Raw genomic sequence first — 20,664 nt, forward strand, 5'->3', positions numbered from 1 at the left:
ACACCGCCTTAGAACAGGATCTCGTCTAAAAAAATATATTACCCAACATTACCTTCACAACGATAACTACACCGCCTAGAACAGGATCTCATCTGAAAAAATAAATATTACCCCAACATTACCTTCACAACGATAACTACACCGCCTAGAACAGGATCTCATCTGAAAAAATAAATATTACCCCAACATTACTTTCACAACGACAACTACACCGCCTAGAACAGGATCTCATCTGAAAAAATAAATATTACCTCAACATTATCTTCACAACAACAACTACACCGCCTAGAACAGGATCTCATCTGAAAAAAAAATTTCCTCAACATTATCTTCATAACGACAACCACACCGCCTTAGAACAGGATCTCGTCTAAAAAAAATTAATATTACCTCAACATTATACCTCTACATTACCTTAACAACGACAACTCCACCGCCTAGAACAAGATCTCATCTAAAAAAAATATATTACCCCAACATTACCTTCACAACGATAACTACACCGCCTAGAACAGGATCTCATCTGAAAAAATAAATATTACCCCAACATTACCTTCACAACGATAACTACACCGCCTAGAACAGGATCTCATCTAAAAAAATAAATATTACCCCAACATTACCTTCACAACGATAACTACACCGCCTAGAACAGGATCTCATCTGAAAAAATAAATATTACCCCAACATTACCTTCACAACGATAACTACACCGCCTAGAACAGGATCTCATCTAAAAAAAATAATACGAGAAGCGAACGTAGAATTCTTCTTACATTCGCTTCTGACTTCACCTATAACTTGCTCACAACTGTATACGCAATTTCCGGTTACTTCGGCCTGGATTTGAGATCAGCGATCAAATAACGTAAATCACGATTAAAAATTATTTTTTGATGATGCGGGAGATATCTTTATTAAAATCAGTGGAGGACATATACACCATGTCTGATATTATTTGGGTATTTCATGTCTCCGACGATGCCTTTATCTCCCAGCTTGCATCATTCCCCATGACAAAAACTGGAAACAAAAAAAAAAACAGAAACAAAACAAAAACGGAAGCAAAAGGGTCATAGGCAACGACACAGATTCACAATTGCCAGGGTATTGTGTTGTTTTTGTTGTTTCCTATTCTCTCATGTGCACGCGTTAAGTAATATTTACAAGATAGAAATAAAACCCAATCGTGTTTATACACCGCACAGCCTTTAACAATAACCGGAAGCAAAAGGTCATAGCTAACGACACGGATTCAAAATAGGCAGGGGTATTGTGTTGTTGTTTCCTATTCTCTCACGTGCACGCGTTAACAATGAATCTCACTGCGTTCGCTATTATTTACCCTCCCCCCTCTGCGATGACTGAGATTATTTGGCGGTGTATAGAGGAAATAAAATCTTTTTGAGCTGGTCTACTATTTTTTTTATTGTGGAGTTGTAAATTGTATGAAGTGTTTGAAAAATGGAATGAATATTAAAATATCGCCGGACAGATTTTTAAGTGGATTGTTAGTAAACTTCAAAAGAAAACAGCACAAGAGCCGTAGGTTAGCGATTGGCAACTCGGAAGGCACGTTAACAACATTTCCTGAAAATTCTTTCGCGGGTCCATTTTTTAAATTCTTGTTCTTCTAAAATTAGTGCATATATTTTGTAAAAAGGGTGGTTACATAGTGTTGATATTAAAAAAAAAACGAGAAAGGAAGAAGGAAGAAGCACCCATCTGGTGTTTCAAAGAATTGTTCAGGAAAAGGTCCAAATTATGAAGTACGCCTCCATGCAGTGACTTGGAAAAAGTAAACGGAAAAGTAATTTTATATCTGCGCTGGTGAAGGGGCCAAACGTGGACAGTGCAACATTTCTGCAAAAACAGAAGCATCTGATTCCATGGTAAACGATGAGTAAATGATATATATATATATATATATATATATATATATTTTTTTTAAATCGGGAAAGGTAAAAAGGATAAAAATAATTGGGAGTAAAACAAATAAATAAATAATGCTCAAGATAATATAGACAACGCGGTGTTCATGGATCCAGGGATGGATGACAACGGAGACCATGACAACACCGATTCAGGATCTCCAGACTCGAGTCTCGAAGACCCTGGGGTCTCTGGAAGGCTACCCGATCTTGGTTCGACTGAATCGGGTGGACTCTGGCGCTGCAACAGCGCACCGACCATCGCAGGCTTCGGGTGGGTGATATTGAGTGTAAAGATCAAAAGGGAGGAGGGGGGGTTTGTAATGGTTGTCATGGCAACGTGGACCATCTCACCTTCTCATGGTCTCCTCGATGAGGACGAAATCATGGGTAGGTTGGATGATTATTTTATGGACTGTTGCAACATTTCTGCCAAACCCAAAGGAGGATGTGAATATTTAATTTGTGGTATTGTGGACGTATTTTGAGATGGTGATGACAGTCCAAGACTGGGGTTGATAGGAGGAATGACCCTGTTGCTGATGAAGTTGGAGCATTGCTCAATGGATGGATGAATGACTGACTGTAGGATGGAATCGTTAATTTCTTTTGAAGACTTGAGTCTTAGGAGAAAGTCCAAGAGGAAAAAGAAAGTCTCTTGGAGAAAGTCCAAGAGGAATGAGTTGGAGGAAAGGATGAATGATTCAAGTGAAATGCAAATAATATAATCAACCTGTGGCACGTTTGCAGAGGAAGAATTTCTCCACTGCCTGAACGAGGGGAGAAGTTGGAAGGACGAAGACTCAGCTACAGCCCGTCATTGATGAACTGGCAAACCACGGCAAGCCAATCATAACTGACTGTGGTCCTTCCTGGCTTTGTGAACGTTTTCCAGAGAATGGTGTCTTTCTTATTATCAAGGAATGTAAAAGATAAATAAGGTGGACCGTATATTGACATGATGCATTTATCGGGTTGGAAGCGTTTTGTTTTTGGATTGTTATTACCCCCGATCACAAACCCACCGCTTTGTTGGTAGGGCAGTAAAGCAGAGGTAATGGTCTCATGTGGCAGATGGACATTGCAGCTCTCAGATCATGCAGTTTCGCTGTTGTGGGATGAGAAACTGTGCTTTACTGCTTTACCAAGTTAGGAGTTGTGTACATTATTTAAGCCGACTCGGCTGATGGGCACAGGTAAATGATTATGTGGTTTGTCGTCCTGATGAGCTCCAACAAGTGAAACCATGGTCGGCGACTTCACGATCCTTTACTTGTGACCTTTGGTCCTTGTTCTTTAAAATGGACTCGAGTGTGCGCTGCTGAAGTTTTCCGGGCAGGATACACCAGGATCCCAACATTCACCGGGGATACGTTCCTGTAAAAACCCCACGAATGTTGAAACCGTGAATGTAGGGGTATTGCTTCGATGGGAAATGGGGGGATAGGTTCCGGGGATTTCCCGACTGCGAAAAATCCGCGAGTGTCGGGGTAAAATCCGCGAGTGTCGGGGTAAAATCCTGATCATAGATGTGGTGAGCGAAGTCATTGTGTAATTAGTCCGTATGTGGCTCGCTGCTAATTACACGAATAGATAATATGCTGAATGTTTCCATTCTTTAACTCACAGGACATGACGTCTTTCCTATCTACAGGTAGATTATGTTGAGTGTTTTTAAAATGAAACAGCTCAGATGGTGTTGTTTGTAGCAAGACGGTGATTTACATGAAGATGTGCTGAATGTTTCTATTGTGTAATGTATGTACATGGCAACCTGGTAATTACTGGATAAATCATTAGATACTGTTAGTGTTTTCATTCCGCAAGAAACGTGCAGAGGATGGCATCATGGGGAATGACGTGTTACACTGGTGAGACGTCCCGTGAAACTGTTTATCCCATGAAGCTGCAATACAGTACGTACAGTACCATATGTTTAAAGTGCACATGGTGAGACGTCCCATGAAATTATGTTTATCCAACGGAGCTACAATACAATAAGCCGGTAAGCGACATGGGTGGTCGCTACATAATTGCATACTAGTCATACAGTTTTTGACGGATCGGGCTGAAAATTTTTGACAAAGAGGTTGATTATAGTGCACATGAAAGCCTGGAAGCCGATTTTTGATTTTCAAAAAAATAATTTTTTGGGGATTTTTCAAAAATTTCAAAGTCCCGTTGCTGGGCAACAGTGGCGTCCATAGCAACGGTGCTCAAAAACATACAACTAGATCCTGGTATGAACCTACCAGTCAGGTTTCATCAAAATCGGTTGACTCCTCTGGCCTCCAGAGCTGTCCATTACAAACAGACATACAGACAGACGGAAAACCTGAGAATAAGGGTAGTCTCGCGACCACCCAATACATACAGTACCGCATGTTTAAAGTGCACACGGTGAGACGTCACGCGAAACTATGTTTATCCCGCGAAGTTACAATACAGTACGTACAGTACCATATGTTTAAAGTGCACATGATGAGACGTCCCATGAAACTGTTTATATTTATCTCACGAAGCTACAATGCACGTACAGGAACCTGGTCATGTTCGCGGCACATGGAAGATGTTTTTTGCGTACGTACAGTATGTGTGTGTGTGTGTGTGTGTGTGTGTGTGTGTGTGTGTGTGTGTGTGTGTGTGTGTGTGTGTGTGTGTGTGTGTGTGTGTGTGTGTGTGTGTGTGTGTGTGTGTGTGTGTGTGTGTGTGAGAGATGACAAGCGGGTTTAAAAAAAAGACAACAACCTACCAGCAGTTTTTTTTGTATACAAAGTCAAGGCTCATGGAAGAGCTAGAACACTGAGACGATCAGGACCAGGGATGGACCGACGGTATTCTGGGCCTTCTTGCAAAAGGGGTCTTTGGGCCCCCTTCGTAGTTACAATTTTTGAATGAAACTCGGTGTGAAATAAAAGTTTTCTAAAACAAACATTTGTGCATACGTATGCAGAATAATAATGAGACCACAAATTAAAAAACAAATACATGTAATGTACAAACCAGAAACAGATGCACCTCATGTTGCGCAGTGCAGAACATACATTGCAGTCCAAATCGTCATGGAATGTTAAGTATGTAATAAGTAGATAATATGGCAAACGTCCTGGCAAACGGTCTAAATGGTGTATAATATAATGCACACACAGACAAAATTTTTATTTCTCTGTGTCATTTACGGGAAGCTTTGGCCGTATGATCTAAAATAAAGGAGATGGATGGTGTGATGTTCGGACTGACCTTGTCAATTCGCACCCTGATCTATTGAACACTGTTTCTCTTTTAGATTAACAAAAAACAAGTGCGAAGATGGTTAACATATTTTTTGGACAATTTATGGTTAATAACCATAAATTAATAACAACAATTTGGGTACAAACCCTGTTTTTTGTAACGCACATTTATGGTTAATAACCATTTTCTGGAAAGTTTGAAACTGTAGCTTGAAAAGTGGTAAATGTTTGTTTAAAACGGATAAAATGTTGAACAGCAATAAATGACTTTGTTGCATTTTTTTTTTTTTCAGGAATCAAAAATCGACTTTCAACCTTCAACAATTAACACACTATGTTTAAATATACGTTCTAAATCTAAAATCACTTTCCTCTCTTATTTCTGAAAGCGTAAACCTTATTATTTATTTCTTTTTGGAGCACAGGCTCTTTGATGGCTCGGGTCGATGTCCGACTGCTCAGTCCTCCCCGATCAGGATGCAACTTAACAAAAGGAAATGGAGACAGAGACAGCGACAGAGAGCAACAGCAGGGTTGAAGAACAAATTAGAGGGTGACCCACAAATATGCAATAGGGGTAGGAGAGGAATCATGGGGTTGGCAAGATGGATGGCGAAGCGAACTCTCAGGAAGGAAAAACTGGACATTTGGAAGGAGGTGGGGTTGGGGGCGGTTAATGGGTGGAGAAAAGATCATGGCTTTGGAGGATGATCTGATATGGTGGCGAACAGCTGTCTTGAAGATCTGGAGGGAAGAATGAGATTGAAGAGAATGTAGAAGTTGGTTCCACAGGTGAGGAAAAAGAGGAACAAATGAGTGGAGGTGAGCAGTGATTATTTTGTCCAACAGTGAGAGAAAAGTAAGGCAATGAATGGACAGGAAGAGTGGATGGGAAGAAACCTACAAGAGGGTTGGGTTCGACCTGTAGTACTAATGGGAGTGTAAAGAAATGGGATGATGTGAGATGTTGGTGCATTGCCTGCTTTTGAAGTCTTGAGGGGGAAGTGTGCGATTGAACTGCCTTTGGAAGGCAGTTGCAGAAATCGTGAAAAGTAGCAACAGAGTGTGGGGGGGGGGGGAGGAGGGGGGGGTAATGGAGTTTATTTTGGATTTAATTCGGAGGATGTTGGAGTTTAATTCGGAGGATTTACTGGAAGAAAGTATGCATTCTGGACGGTCTGGGGATGATCAGGGGGTTGAGAGAGAGTAGAGGGAACAAGACTGGAAGAGGTGGTTAAAAAAAACAAACAAACAAACAAACAAACAGAGACCTATCTGTGATGTGAGAGCGACAAGCTTTGTGTTTTGGCTTCATTGTGTGGGATGACAAAAATGTTTTGAGCTTCATGTTTCAAAGAATCCAGGAAAGGCAGATCTAGTCTAGACTCTAGAACTTACATCGCATAAGCTGCACATCTCCCGACACCGCACGCACATACCACCACCTTCCCTTCCCTCCACTCTGGACCAATGCAAGCCTGCCTGCTTGCATTGGGTGAGCAAGAGGCCACATACAAGCCTTGAGCTGCTTTATTTATTTTTTCCTTTCCTTCTTTCTATTTATCTCTACGTTTCCCAGTATGATTGTGGCACGCCTGTTCTGTGCATAGTTAAGTTAGATTGTTTAAGGTTATCATTACGTGCTTAAGGGACAATTGTTTTTCTTTGTGACACTGCATTGCCTGTAAATATTTGCTTGTAAATATGTGTCCTTCTTTGGTAAACTGTTTCAAGCCTGCTCAGTTCTTTTTCCTTCATTGGTTCAATATGGCGTATGTAATAGATACACGGGATGTTATACCCCAGTAAACCACTCCACTTGTTTAGCCGACCTTCCACCTACGGTTTCGCTCGGCCATACAAAATAAGTAGATATAAAGGTGGGACGTCGAGAGAACGGTTCCCCATCTGGCCGGATCTAAATCACCGGTAAGGTAATGCGTGACTTGGAGCGGGGACCCTGCCAGACTTGGCCTTCTCAGACAGTGGAATCAGTATCGGAATCCGAATTGGAAATGCACTGTTTCTCTATGTAAGCCGCCATTTGGACCAAGGTGGGTAGAAGGTGTGATGTCACTGGTGAAATTCAGGCTGTTCTTCAGCACTTTGTGATTGGCAAAAAAAATTCAATTTTTTTTTTCCCTTCTAATTGGTTAAACATTTTTACTGGTTTTCAGAAAAAAAATACTTTTGCGTTTGGGTTCCCCTTTAAGTATTTTAGGATGAGGTGTAGATCTGCGAATGTACATTAAATGATGTCCTTTTTTTTGTTGTTTGGTTATTTGTAATTATATTTCATATCAAGTGCACATAGAAACCCTGTCTTTCAATCCAGAGAAATCCCACACACTCTCTCTCTCTCTTGCTCTCTCTCTGAAACCGTACCGCAAATCACAAGGAAATTAGATGCAGGTGGAGGCCATTCAGCCCATCATGCCTGTGCCACATCAACACCACACCAATTTATCAACACAAGATCTGATAAGAAAAAAATGCAAAATGTTTTTTTTTTAATGAAGTTGTTTTTTTTTTGTAGTTTTTTTATTTTATTTTATTGTTTTCCTTCTTTTCAGGGGAGGGGGCATGGGCTTGGGTAAAAAAAACACATCAACCACACGAAGCCAGTTTGCAATCCAATTAGCCACCTGATCAGCCACTCCACAAGCACTCACTTTGGCTAATAACCTCCGATGTGGTACCTTATCAAATGCCTTCTTAAAGTCTAGATATACTATATCCACTGCCTTTCCCTCATCCACCCAATCAGACACTGCTTCATAGAACTCTAAAGGAATTGTTGGACAGGAACTACCTTTGGTAAACCCATGCTGACTCCCTTTAATTCGTAAATATTTATTTAAATGGTTCTTCATCTGGTCCTTAATTAATCTCTCCTACACCTTCCCCACAACTGAAATCAAACTTCCAGGTCTATAGTTTCCTAATTCTTCTCTGGATCCTTTCTTAAATAATGGTGTTACATTTGCTACTCTCCAATCCTTCGGTGCCTGTCCTGATTCCAGGGAACTATTGAAAATATCCGTTAACATCTCGCTTACCTGCTCAGCCACCTCCATAAATACTCTGCTGCATATTATCTGGCCTGGGAACCTTATCTACTGTTAGATTACCTCGCTGTTTCTTTACTTCCTCCACTCCAACCTGGATCTTCTGTAAAAGCCCTTCCTCACCTCCTTGGTAAATAATCTCAGCTATTGGCAATTCTCCTGACCGTTCTTGTGCAAAAGTTGAAGCAAAATACCTGTTTAATAAGCCTGCCATCTCACCTTCATCACAAACCACTCTCCCGGTGCTATAGCTCAATGGACCCACACTGGTCCTAACCTGTTCTTTCCCCCTGATATACTTAAAGAAAGCCTTGTTATTATGTTTAATATTCTTAGCCATGTCCTTCTCAGACTCTCTTTTGGCTTGCCGCGTTATTTTCTTAACTTGCCTCTGTTTACTCCGATAATGATATAAATCTAACTCCATTGCGGTTATTTTATACCTAATAAATGCCTTTTGCTTCTACTTATAGCATTCCTCATGGTCTCTTTCCTCATGGTCTTCCTCATGGTCTTCCATTCCTCATGGTCTTCCTCACTACTCAACCACCCTGGTCTCTTTCTGCTTCTAGTTTTACACCTCATTGAAATGTACTTACTCAGCACTCTACACATTTTCCCTTAAAGGTTTCCCATTTCTCTGATGCTGATTGTCCGATTGTTAGTTTCTCCCATCCACATCACCCAACTCTCTCCTCATACCCTCAAGGTTTGCCTTCCTGAAATCTAATAGCTTTACCCTACTATCCTGAACTCTGACCCTTCACAGAATCATTGCACACACAATGTTATGGTCACTTGCTCTGGAATGCCCCCCTACCTCCACCTCCTTCACCATATTGGGACTGTTACTTAAAAGGAGGTCTAACACTGCATTCCCCCTCGTGGGCTTATCTACAAACTGGGTTAAAAAGCAATCCTGGACTAAAACTAGGAAATCCTCATCTGCTCTGCCCTTTCCCTGTTCCTGAACCCAATCTATCCTTCCATCTACTTTCTCACTAATCCTCTCAAAGAGGTTCAGTCACTAAAATTCTTGGGCTTCACTCTCAGCCATGATCTCTCTTGGGCAAGCCACATTTCCAAGCTGGCCTCCTCCAAAGCCAGACACCGACTGGGCATCCTCCGTCGTGCAAAGTCCTTCCTTGGCATACCTGAGCTCCTGTCCACCTACAAAGCTTTAATCCGCAGCTCGATGGAGAACTGCTCTTTCCTCTGGGCTGGCTCCCCTGCCTCATATCTTTCTCAGCTTGACGCCTGTCAGTTAAAATCTCGATGTTGTGGTATTTGTGGATAACCATGAGTAAATTCCTATGCATGAACGATTAAAATTGACGGTTACATATTATACGTTTCGTGTGGCACAGTTCTGTATATTGTAATACAAACTGTTTGATGTAATTTGCTAATTTTGACTGTAGATGGCAGTTTTGCACTGTAAACTGCCGGTGAGATTCGTGAATATGCTGGAACATTGTCAGACGAAACTTCCAGTATGGACGAGAATCACATTTTCTGGAAGGTACGGGATTGTTCTGTGTTGCTGTATAAACCTAGAAACGCGAGAGGGAGAGACGGGTGCTATGTGACGAGCCGTGTGTTTCGATTGTCCCCGTGCTCGACTTAACTCTGATTAGTCAACGAGGTGTTAATATCCAGAGTGGTTGTTAATGCTTGGAGCCAATGATAATCAGGTTGATTAAAACTCATTTAGATTGTGTATCGGGAAAGAATTCCTTTGAGCTCTTCAATCGGACGGGCCAGCGTACAAGAGAGAATGATGTGACAGGATGCAATCGTTCGACAACCTCAGAGGACGAGGTGGACACGTGTGACTTGAGCTGGCAGGACAGGGACACTGGGCGGAAACAACTCAATGCGGGAATCGGAGTTGGAGGTTGTATCATCTATCTATAATTCCAGCTGTGTGTGTGTGTGTGTGTGTGTGTGTGTGTGTGTGTGTGTGTGTGTGTGTGTGTGTGTGTGTGTGTGTGTGTGTGTGTGTGTGTGTGTGTGTGTGTGTGTGTGTGTGTGTGTCTGTCTGTCTGTCTGTCTGTCTGTCTGTCTGTCTGTCTGTCTGTCTGTCTGTCTGTCTGTCTGTCTGTCTGTCTGTCTGTCTGTCTGTCTGTCTGTCTGTCTGTCTGTCTGTCTGTCTGTCTGTCTGTCTGTCTGTCTGTCTGTCTGTCTGTCTGTCTGTCTGTCTGTCTGTCTGTCTGTCTGTCTGTCTGTCTGTGTGTGTGTGTGTGTGTGTGTGTGTGTGTGTGTGTGTGTGTGTGTGTGTGTGTGTGTGTGTGTGTGTGTGTGTGTGTCTGTGTGTGTGTGTGTCTGTGACCGATGTTTCTCGACAACCACTGGTCCGATCTAATTGAAACTTGCCAGGTATATTGCTGGGGACCTGAGTATGTGCTTTTTCAAGGTTTGATATTAATTGGACAAGTGGTTCCCAAGTTATGGCCATTTATTTACCAAACCAATGACAGGACACGTTGCTGCGTAGGCGTGGCCGATAGGGGAAGGGCGCCTTAGTTACCAATGACAGGACACGTTGCTGCGGCCATTTATTTACCAAACCAATGACAGGACACGTTGCTGCGTAGGCGTGGCCAATTGAGAAAGGGCGCCTTAGTTACCGTAGCGTAGGAGTGGCAATGGTCAATGGCAGTGAATGTCACGGCTAGCAAAGACAGGGAGGTAAACTTGATTTTAATTTGGATTTTAATTAACTCAGTGTGTGTAAGTATCACAGCAGTTGTTACTTCAATACAAGCGATAATTCATGGAATGCATATGAACATTCCGTACGGGCACGCACCACTTCCGGATAGTGATGACTTACTGTATTATAATAATTTCTCGATTTCTTATGCGCATTTATAGATAAACACAATGCCCCAATCCAGTCGTCGTTTACGAGAGCGAAGGAACGGCCTGTGTGGTTGTTTGAAAGTTTTATTTTATTTTATTTTTTTTGCACGCACGTACGGGCACGCGAGAGCGAAGGAACGGCCTGTGCGGTTGTTTCTGGCTCGCGGTTTGAAAGTTTTTTTTTTTTGCACGTACGGGCACGCATGTACGGGCACGCGAGAGCGAATGAATGGCCTGTGTGGTTGTTGTTTCCGGCACGCGGTTTGAAAGTTTTTTTTTTTTTGCACGTACGGCCATGTATGTACCGGCACGTACTCGTCAAAATAAAGACCAATTACTGCACCGTAGTCCCAAGAAGGAAGCCAGACATGACATAATGTGCGCACACACACACGCACACACGCACACACACACACACACACACACACATACACACACACACACACACACGCTGATTGTTATAGATCAATTGTTTGAAATATGTGCAATCTTGTTATGAACAGTGAATTCAACTCCCAAGATGAATGTTTTCTGCCGATGGAATTGGGGTCATCTGGTCCATCATGCCTAGGCCTTAACCACACGTCACTGAATTAATCTCTCTCTTTACTTCTTGTTTTGTATATACCAACAATGAAAGAAAAACACAAAAGAAGACATAAACAGTACGAAGCACTGACATGAAAAATAAACACCAAGGTCATTAGCTTTGACAGAGAAAAGTCCAGCCTAATAAAGATATAATGTTGAAAAATGGACCAAGTTGCATTTCACATTTGATGACACCCGACGTAATCAGAATGGACTTCACCATCATCTCTCGTAAGGTTTAAAAGGTGTGAAATTAGCATATTGATATAAAAAGAACAACCAAATATGATTAACTTGGGCACTCTGTCTTACATTTTAATTGCAGAAGAAGGAGAAGAAACGACTGGCTTTAAATTAAATGGGCAGGGGCGGGGGGCGAGGGGGGGATCCTACTTGTAATTGGAATTGTTGAATATGAACATGTAATTTGAACCACTTTTAAATCTTTTACAAAAGAGGAGTTATTTCTTCCCGATTGTACAATGCTTAATGTGAAATGTAAGTTGGTCCTTTTTAATTAATTAATTTTTTGAGACATCCTGTCCTCAGAAGTCTGGACTTTTTCCTTCTCTTGCGCATAACTTGACTGTTTTTGTCACGTCGTTGTTTTGTACTGATCTAAAATGTATAAATGAGCAAACATCGTCGAGTGGTATTGCAGCCAACGATCCCTCATTGTTCCCTGCCATTTAACTGTGCACCTTCTTCCTTCTATGCTTGCAGCCCATGCCCTTGTCGCCGGTGCGAATGCTCAGCAGTAGAGTCAACCAGATAAAGCAGGTGAGAGCCATGGAACAACAATAACAACAACAAAAAATTACACGTTATGTTAAGGACAAGTCAGTCGAGGCATAAATAGTGTCTTCCGCAATAAATAGTGTGCCGTCCATCGGATGGACGTTGAGCCGGTGGATCAGTCGACAAGCGCTGGTCGTCGGTCTTTCGCAAAGTGTAAACGAGTCATCGCCGGCGGCCTGCCCAAATTTCAAAGTCCTTCCCCGACTGACTGCTGGGAAGGCACTGGCAAACCACCCAGCATAATATTTCACCAACGTTCTATAAAAAGAATGGTAAACTGATGATTGTGATGATGAGTTAATTACATTAGTAATGAACAAGACGTTTGGAGACATTTTCGTGTATTTCCTCAATTGCAGGAGGAAGGAGGGGATGTTATGAATAGAGAGACTGCTCATGAGAGGTGAGAATTGGTCTTCTCGGTTGATGGGCTGGCCATGAATTACAAGTGGCCTTAAGCAATATCTTTTAACAAGAATATTGCGTGACATGAGGAAGGAGTCAAACAGTACTGTCAAACCACAGGTATATTTAAGAATTCCTGACATTGCTTCAGATGCAGTGCAATACAGATACAAATTTTGTAGAATTTTATACACATTGAACACACACTCTAATTAATTAATTAATTATTGTAATTGTATATATGAGGCTCGGCGAGGAGGAGTGATGTAAGCGACATTTTTTTAATGATATGATGATGACGGGCTTGGTTGAAAGGGGAAGGGTTAAAATAGTGCTATATGGCATTAACTCCAAAATGGCCGATGTGGCCCTTACATCGCTCCTCCTCGCGGCGCCTCATATACATCATTGCTAGAAGAGAAACAGACAAATTGTCTGCATGATGCTGTTTTATTTTCATTTCCTACACCCATTCCATGCCCACAAACTGGTCTTATACTTGGCATATGGCTTTCAATCGTGACAAATCTCACACTCACTCACTCACTCTCTCTCCAAAAGGACCACCACCTGGCAAAACCTCTCACATCCACTTTCTTAACAATCCTCTTGAAGTTCAGTCACTCAAACTCCTGGGTCTCACTATCAGCCATGATCTTTCTTGGGCAAACCACGTTTCAAAGTTGGCCTCTAAAGCCAGCCGCCGACTGGGCATCTTCTGTCATACAAAATCCTTCCTGGCACACCAAAACTATCCACCAACAAGACCTTCATCCACAGTTTGATGGAGTAGCACTCTCCCCTCTGGGCCCCTACTTCACACCTTGCTCTGCCTGACGCCATGGAAACGAAGACATTCAAGATTATTGCAATCTCCCACGATGAAGCTAAGTCGATCACTTTCCCATCACAAACAGGTCGGCGGTCTCTTTTTCTTCTGCCTCCCTTCTGGTCTTGCACCTTTTGTTCTTTCCGTGCTTTGTCTCCAGATTTCTGCAAAGTGGACACGGTCCACCATCAACCCCCTTTCTGGTAAAACTCCCCAAATCCAGAATCACTGCCCACCTCCACTCATTTGTTCCTCTTTTTTTTTGTCCACCTATCGAATCAACTTCCACATTCTCTTCAAACTCGTTCTTCCCTCCAGGTCTCCAAGACAGCTGTTCACCACCATGATCATTCCTACTCCCATTAACCCTCCTGTTCACCCCATTTGAAACCATTATCGTTCCTACCCCCTATTAACCTTCCTCAAGCCCACCTCTTATCAAATTTCCAGTTTTCCCTTCCTTCGAGTTTGCTTCTGTATTCATCTTGTCCACCCCATGTGTACTCACTCTCATATTCTTCTCTACATCCCCTATTTGTCAGTCTATTGTTTTCCTCTTCTTTCTTCTCTTCCATTTGTTGTGTTACATCCTCACCCATTCTTTGTCCAAGCTCCTCCACGAACCTCGCCTTTGTACATTAAATTAAAAAATAAAAACTCGCTCAACTACAGTACACATTATTTTGACTGTGGAGATATATGCATATCCATTGGTATAGTCTTCACAGGACAGTAAACCCTCAAATATCATGGGTTTCGACCAATTGCGTTTTTTGAGCTGAGATGAGTCATCGTTTGCGTTCATGTATATGATTACCTCCAATTACGAGCCTTTTGTTGATCCTCGTGCACCGTTTTTTTATGACGCCAAAACATAAAGCAATGGACAAAAAAGACCATAATGTTGTGAAAAAATATCCACCACAGCTCATGGCACTAATGGAGGCAAAGAGATTAATGCCGGAGCAGGTTTTTAGCATCGGCAAGACGGGATTATTTTGGAAGAGGATGCCATCTGACACCTTCCTGTCCAAGCAGGAAAGATCTGCTCCGGGGTTCAAGATGGCGAAGGATCGGCTTGCCCTTCTCCTTTGTGGAAATGCAGCAGTCAACTTCGTCTTTGAGGACCGCAAAGAGAAAGACATGGAGGAACTCCTTCAGTATCATCAAGAAGAGTTGATGGAGGAGGAATTGGAAGAACTCGTACGCTTGAGTGAAGAGATTGATGATTAGGAGGAGGTGATGGTGCTGAAACCTTTAACGACGAAGATGCCAGTAGAGGTGTTCCAAATGGGCGAGGCCCTGGGTGACAAGGCTTTTGCGACCGATCGATTAAGAGCATAACATGTACAAGGGTGTTGGAGGCTGCTACGATGCCTTATAAAGAAGCTTACAGGCACCTGCAAACTAAAGCGAAGCAATCCACCATGGCAAGCTTTTTTTTACAAGTGTCGATAGCACCACCACCACATCGCCAACCACCAGCAGTGCCTCAACCAGGTCCTGATGATCTAACGGCCATTGCAAATTTTACATCCACATTTCTCAAACCTCCAACCCGACCCCACTCCAACAGTATCATCATCATCATCATCATCCAGAGCTAAGTCTTGTGTTGTTTTTTTTTTATTTACGGCAGAGTGCAGTCATATTCTTACCCTCATCCATCTCGTTGTTTTGCAAAAAAAAATCTCCTCGCTGTTTTGGTATAAATTTAAAAAGTAAAAGTCTTGTGTTTTTTTGTTGTTTTTAAATCTGTGCCACTGAAGGTGGAAGGAAGTTGTGTTTTCACTACTGTCTTTGTTTGTGTGCAGAATATCTCAAAAAGTTGTGGATGGATTCTGATGAAATTTGCAGGGCAGGTTGGGTGTATGATGAGGACAAATCAATTCGAATTTGGTGAAGATCTAGCTGTAGATCCGGATACTAGAATTATATATTTTTTAAAAGTAATTCTTCACCGCTGAGAGATGGCACCAAAAACGGTATATAGCACAATATCTCAAAAAGTTGTGGATGGATTCGGATGAAACTTGGACACATTTGGTGTGTGATGAGGAAGAATTGATTCATTTTTGGTGAAGATCCGAATCTGGATCCAATAATTTATTTTTCCAGTGATTCTTCACCATTGAGGGATAGGGCTAAAATGATATATTGCACAATACAGTCAAAGCTTGTTACTATGCCACCCGTCGGGACCGAGCAAAAGTGGCATAGTAGCGAGAGTGGCATAGTAACGAGATTTTGTAAAAACGGCCTTATTTTCTCAAGTTACCCATCTGTAGTTAATCTTTAGACAAAATTTATTCCAGCAAGTAAAAGGCACGACTGTTGTATAAGCTAAGTGAACGGAGAACATACACACACTAACAGAGTTCACACACTAACATATGGCATGGCGAGAAATTCACGACACACAAAGCTTTCAAGAATCGTCGGCTGGCGCATCTTCTTTCGGCGGATCTCGTGCATCTCGTTGTCTAGCCGATCGCATGCTTGCATCACACCGGGCTTCCCGCTTCTCTGCTGCATGAACTTCCGGACGGTGCTACAAGCGCGCTGGGCTTCCTCGAGCAGACGATTTCCTCCTCGACAGTTACCTCGTCATCTTCGCTTTCCACCAGCTCCTCACTGCGCAGAATCTCCTCCGCAATCTCCTCCAGCATGAAATACCCGCCAGTCGCGAGGCGCTCGTCGGCTTCGAGAAAGTCAGACAGCTCGACCTCCTCGTTCTCGTGCATCTTTTCCTCGGCAGGCAGAGCTTCCCAGATGTCGGGCAGCTCCGCATCTTGTGGCTCAGTTTGGATCTCCTCTTCGATGAACTTGGCCTTCGCGAAACAGTTCCTGATCGTCGACTTGCCGACCTGCCCCCAAGCACGCCGGGCGACGTGTAGAGCGTCGAGCAACGTGAACTTGAACTCCTTTCCCTCATCTATGGCCTCAAGCCGGCGGCATAGCAGGAGCTTCTTGTAGTGGTGCTTGAGGTTCTCTATGATTCCCTGATCCATTGGTTGCGAATTGGCTGTCGTGTTGGGTGGGAAGAAGACCAGTTGGATGTTGTTCAGCTCGAGCTCGGGAGGGTGGCCAGAGAAGTTATCGAGACAGACCAGCACTCTGCGTCCCTGCTGGCCGAGTCGTCCGTCCCACGCACGCAACATCTCCTCGAAAAGCTCCGCCATCATCCACCGCCTTGTACTTGACCGGGATCTCTTTGTTCTTGAAGACACGGGGTTTCTTGGAATTGCCAATCACCAGAAGAGGGAACTTCTCGCTGCCGCTCATGTTTGCCCCAACCAGAAGAGTGATCCTTTGCTTGCTTTTCTTTCCTCCAGTACCCCGCTCTCCCCTGAAAGCCATGGTCTTGTTCGGAAGCAGCTGCCAGAAGAGTCCAGTCTCGTCTCGGTTGAAGACGTCGTCTGCGGAGAACTGCCCGAGTAAGGGCCGGAGAACCTGTTGTTGCCACTCAAGAAGGGATTGCGAATCCACCGCTCCAGCTTCGCCCTGCACTGTCTTGAACGTGATGCCGTGGCGCTTCTTGAAATTGCCCAACCAACCGTCGCTCGCCATGAAGTCTGGGATGTGCATCAGCTCGGCCAGTTTCATCGCCTTCTCCTTGATCAGATCGCCGCTGACAGGCACATTCTGTCCTCTTGATTGCTTCAGCCACATGAGCACTCCCTCATCAAGCTTCGGGTCGTGAGCCTGCGTCAACTTCATGCGCTTCGATGGAAATCCAGCTTTGATTGCAGCCTCGGTGCATCCTTCTTGCTGAGAATGCCCTTCACGGTGGTTCTCTTAACTTCGACGCCCCATTTCTTGCTAATCTCCCTGGCCAACTTGGACTGATTTGGCTCCTTCTTCGCGGCATCGATGATCTCCTTCTTCTCCTTCAGCGTAAAGTCAGTTCGCTTGCGTTTCTGAGCTGACATTATGGGCTGAATTTGAAAAAAAATGATGTCACTGTTGTACGTGTGCCTGCGTGTCTGTGTGTGTGCTCGCGCTTTTTTGTGTCTCGTTGTGCGTGTTGTGATTGCCTTGTTGTGGCTGGCATCGGGGAGAAGAATCGCGTGTTTTGACAGTCTGACTATGCGCGTACGTATTGAGTTATGTTGTGCGCAGCTGGACTGCAGTTCGTCGCTTCGCCTTTGGACGTGAGTGTGATAATCGAGCACTGCGCAATACAGATTTTTTCATGGCTTGTGCCTTTTAACAGTCACACAGTAGTGGCATGGTAGCGAGAGTAGGGGGTGGCATAGTAAATTTATTTTGTATTGAATTTTGTTGGGACCGAGCAAAAGTGGTATAATAGCGAGAGTGGCATAGAAGCGAGGTGGCATAGTAACGAGCTTTGACTGTATCTAAAAAATGTATTGGGCCCGATATGTTCCACTGGATCAGGCATTGCGTGGCAGAGGTATGCGCTCCACTAAATACCCTTCTAGTTGTTTATTTTATACTGTATTTACTTTATTTACATGTTTATTTCAATGTTAACATGCTTTATATTTATTTTGCATATTTATTTCAATTATGTTATGTGTATTTCTGGCTGCCGCCAATCTTCCTCTCTATTTTCTCGTAGCCCAGGAACCTAACCCCCCTTTGTCCATAGGCCCTTGGTTTGAACAATCACGGTTTTAACTATCGCGACATTTTCCAGGAACGTAACCCACACAATACTTGAGAGTTTACAGTATTTGAAAAGTGTTTTCAAGTTGTCACGATAATTTGGCCTAAATATATTTTCTCCTATAAATGATGCAATAATTGGTATTCCTTTAAAAAAAAATTTAAATACAAACTTTATTTTATGCTATTATCAATTCTGCAGGTTAACTTTTAAAATAATTATTCTCGCATTTCTCATTGGATTGTTCTCCCCTGCCCCTTGGACCTTCTCCAGAGGAGTACAAGCGGCCATGCAAATTAGCCAATCATGGGATTCTGTCTTCACACTTGTAAGCATTGTACATTTGGAGTTCATATGCCCTTAAATTACAGTGGCAATTGTCATTCAATTAAATTATGTAACCTCTCACAGAGATAACAATGCTTTATCAAAATGTTAAATTGCGAAAATGTGAGCATTTACATAACAGTTTGCACCTTTATGGCGTGCACAACATTATCGCTGTATGCACAGGGTGATCCGTCGTCGGATTCGGAAAAGCCATTGGTTCAGCGCAGGTTGGAAAACTTTCCACTTTCACCATCTCCATCACCAACGAGGGGCATCGGCAAGGTGCGTATTGCAAGGATTGGGCGTGATTCAAAATTCTCAATATTTGTTTATAATCGTATTCCTCCAAAAAAACATTTTTAAAAAATAGCCCTGAGTGGGCTGACTGTCATCTCTTGAGGTTGTGATTCAGACCTTTGCTGAATCCAAAATCTGGGAAACGTCATGGATGTTTGACTGGAGTCAATTTGGGGGAACCTACCTGGGAGCCCCCCCCCTTCCCGATCCAAAATTGAAAGACACAGCGATCCTGCAGACCATTGTTGTGGTCTGTAGAAGGGTTGTGTCAAGTTTTACAACAATTGGTTGGTAAATAAGGGATGGGTAGGAATCCAAAGTTTTTTTGGGGGGGGGTAACCCCCCCCCTCCTCCCCCCCCTATTGAGAGCCCCCAACACCTGAAAACGAAAAATCGAAGCCCAAGTGATTGTGCGAGCTACTGTCTTATATTCATGTGTCAAGTTTCATAACAATCAGCTGGGTGATAAGGGAGGAGTAGAGAAAATAGCAATGACCTTAAGGGTGAATAGACATCTGGACATCAGGACCCATTTTACAAGTTCATCTCTTTGAGAGTCGATGAGATGATCTAAAAATTATTTTTGGCACACACACAAAAAAAACTTTTTACTTCTGCCACTGAAGGTTGACAAAGGTTATTTTTCATTCCTGTCTCTTTTTCTGTGAGCAGGATATCTCAAAAAGTTATGGACAGATTCAGACGAAACTTGGTGGACAGGTTGGGTGCGTGTTGAGGATGAATTGATTTGATTTTGGTGAAGATCCGAAGCAGGATCCAGATACGATGATTTTTAAAACTATTTTTAAAGTGTTTCTTAACCATCGAGGGATGGGGCCAAAGACGATATACGTGTGGCACGGTATTTCAAAACGTTGGCGATGAGTTATGACAAAACTTGGTGGATGAGTTGGGTCGCTAGGTGAAAAGAAGAAGCCGATTAGGTTTTCGTTCTGGTCCAGATGCAGATGCAGCCTATCAATGGGATACAAATCATAAACTGTTCAGCCTGGCGGAGGTATGTCCTCCACTGAGCACTGTTCTCGTGTTTCCTTTTGATCATCAATGCCATATCTTTTCATGAATGCATTTTTGGCGTGTCCTTCACAGCAACTCTTCTCTCCTTCCTTACAAACGTCAGTAAACACAAGTCCCGCATCCAGTCCAAGGCGATTTACAATGCAAGTACTGCACCCCTCCTTTCATGTTATTTTTTCTTTTCTTCAAGCATTTTTGTCCCCCACCCCCTATTGCTCCCCTGTTCAGTTGACTGTATTCCATTTGGTTCTTTCCATTCCTGTGTTGAAAGAAAGAAAAAGGCCAAATGTGTTTGATCCTCACTTGGAAGGACAACTCTCGTTCGATGATTACAGTGACGGATTCTCTTTGACAGGCGAAGAAGCCTTAGTCCTATTGGCTGCCTTAGAGCCGGAGGCGTTGGATCAAACAAGCGGAAAGGTGAGGCCGAGCAACGTGCTTGAGGAGGTCTCACCTTTAGGTATCAGTTTAGGGAATGAGTGAAATGTGACCGTTACGAGTTTGCATGACTACATTGCAAATCTTCAGATTGTTTTGCTGTTATGTAAACCTTGAATGACCATGTTTTGTTTTTTTTTTATCCCCCTCCCGATCTCACCACCCCTTTATGCCTGACACATTCCCCATTCCTTCGTCTTCCTCCTAC

General features: G+C 43.0%; 1 protein-coding gene across 7 annotated transcripts in view; it reads left to right on the forward strand.

The window, feature by feature from the left end:
• Window positions 1-1,579: 1,579 nt before the first annotated feature.
• Window positions 1,580-20,664, forward strand: part of LOC147026570 (P2R1A-PPP2R2A-interacting phosphatase regulator 1-like) — a 43,032-nt gene continuing 23,947 nt past the window's right edge. For 5 of the 7 annotated variants that reach the window (XM_085882127.1, XM_085882125.1, XM_085882130.1 and 2 more), the window contains exons 1-8: window positions 2,039-2,205; window positions 2,682-2,772; window positions 12,412-12,468; window positions 12,846-12,889; window positions 18,627-18,681; window positions 18,867-18,965; window positions 20,091-20,161; window positions 20,374-20,438. In XM_085882127.1, coding sequence (XP_085738253.1) covers window positions 2,039-2,205; window positions 2,682-2,772; window positions 12,412-12,468; window positions 12,846-12,889; window positions 18,627-18,681; window positions 18,867-18,965; window positions 20,091-20,161; window positions 20,374-20,438 — 649 coding nt within the window. Of the gene's footprint in view, window positions 1,893-2,038; window positions 2,206-2,681; window positions 2,773-6,265; window positions 9,755-12,411; window positions 12,469-12,845; window positions 12,890-18,626; window positions 18,682-18,866; window positions 18,966-20,090; window positions 20,162-20,373; window positions 20,439-20,664 lie in introns of those variants that run through there. The other 2 variants (XM_085882126.1, XM_085882129.1) reach the window with 2 other exon arrangements.

Source organism: Eptatretus burgeri, chromosome 5 (assembly GCF_056783735.1).
Source record: "Eptatretus burgeri isolate ZD-2024b chromosome 5, Ebu_testis_v1, whole genome shotgun sequence".
Lineage (NCBI taxonomy): Eukaryota > Metazoa > Chordata > Myxini > Myxiniformes > Myxinidae > Eptatretus > Eptatretus burgeri.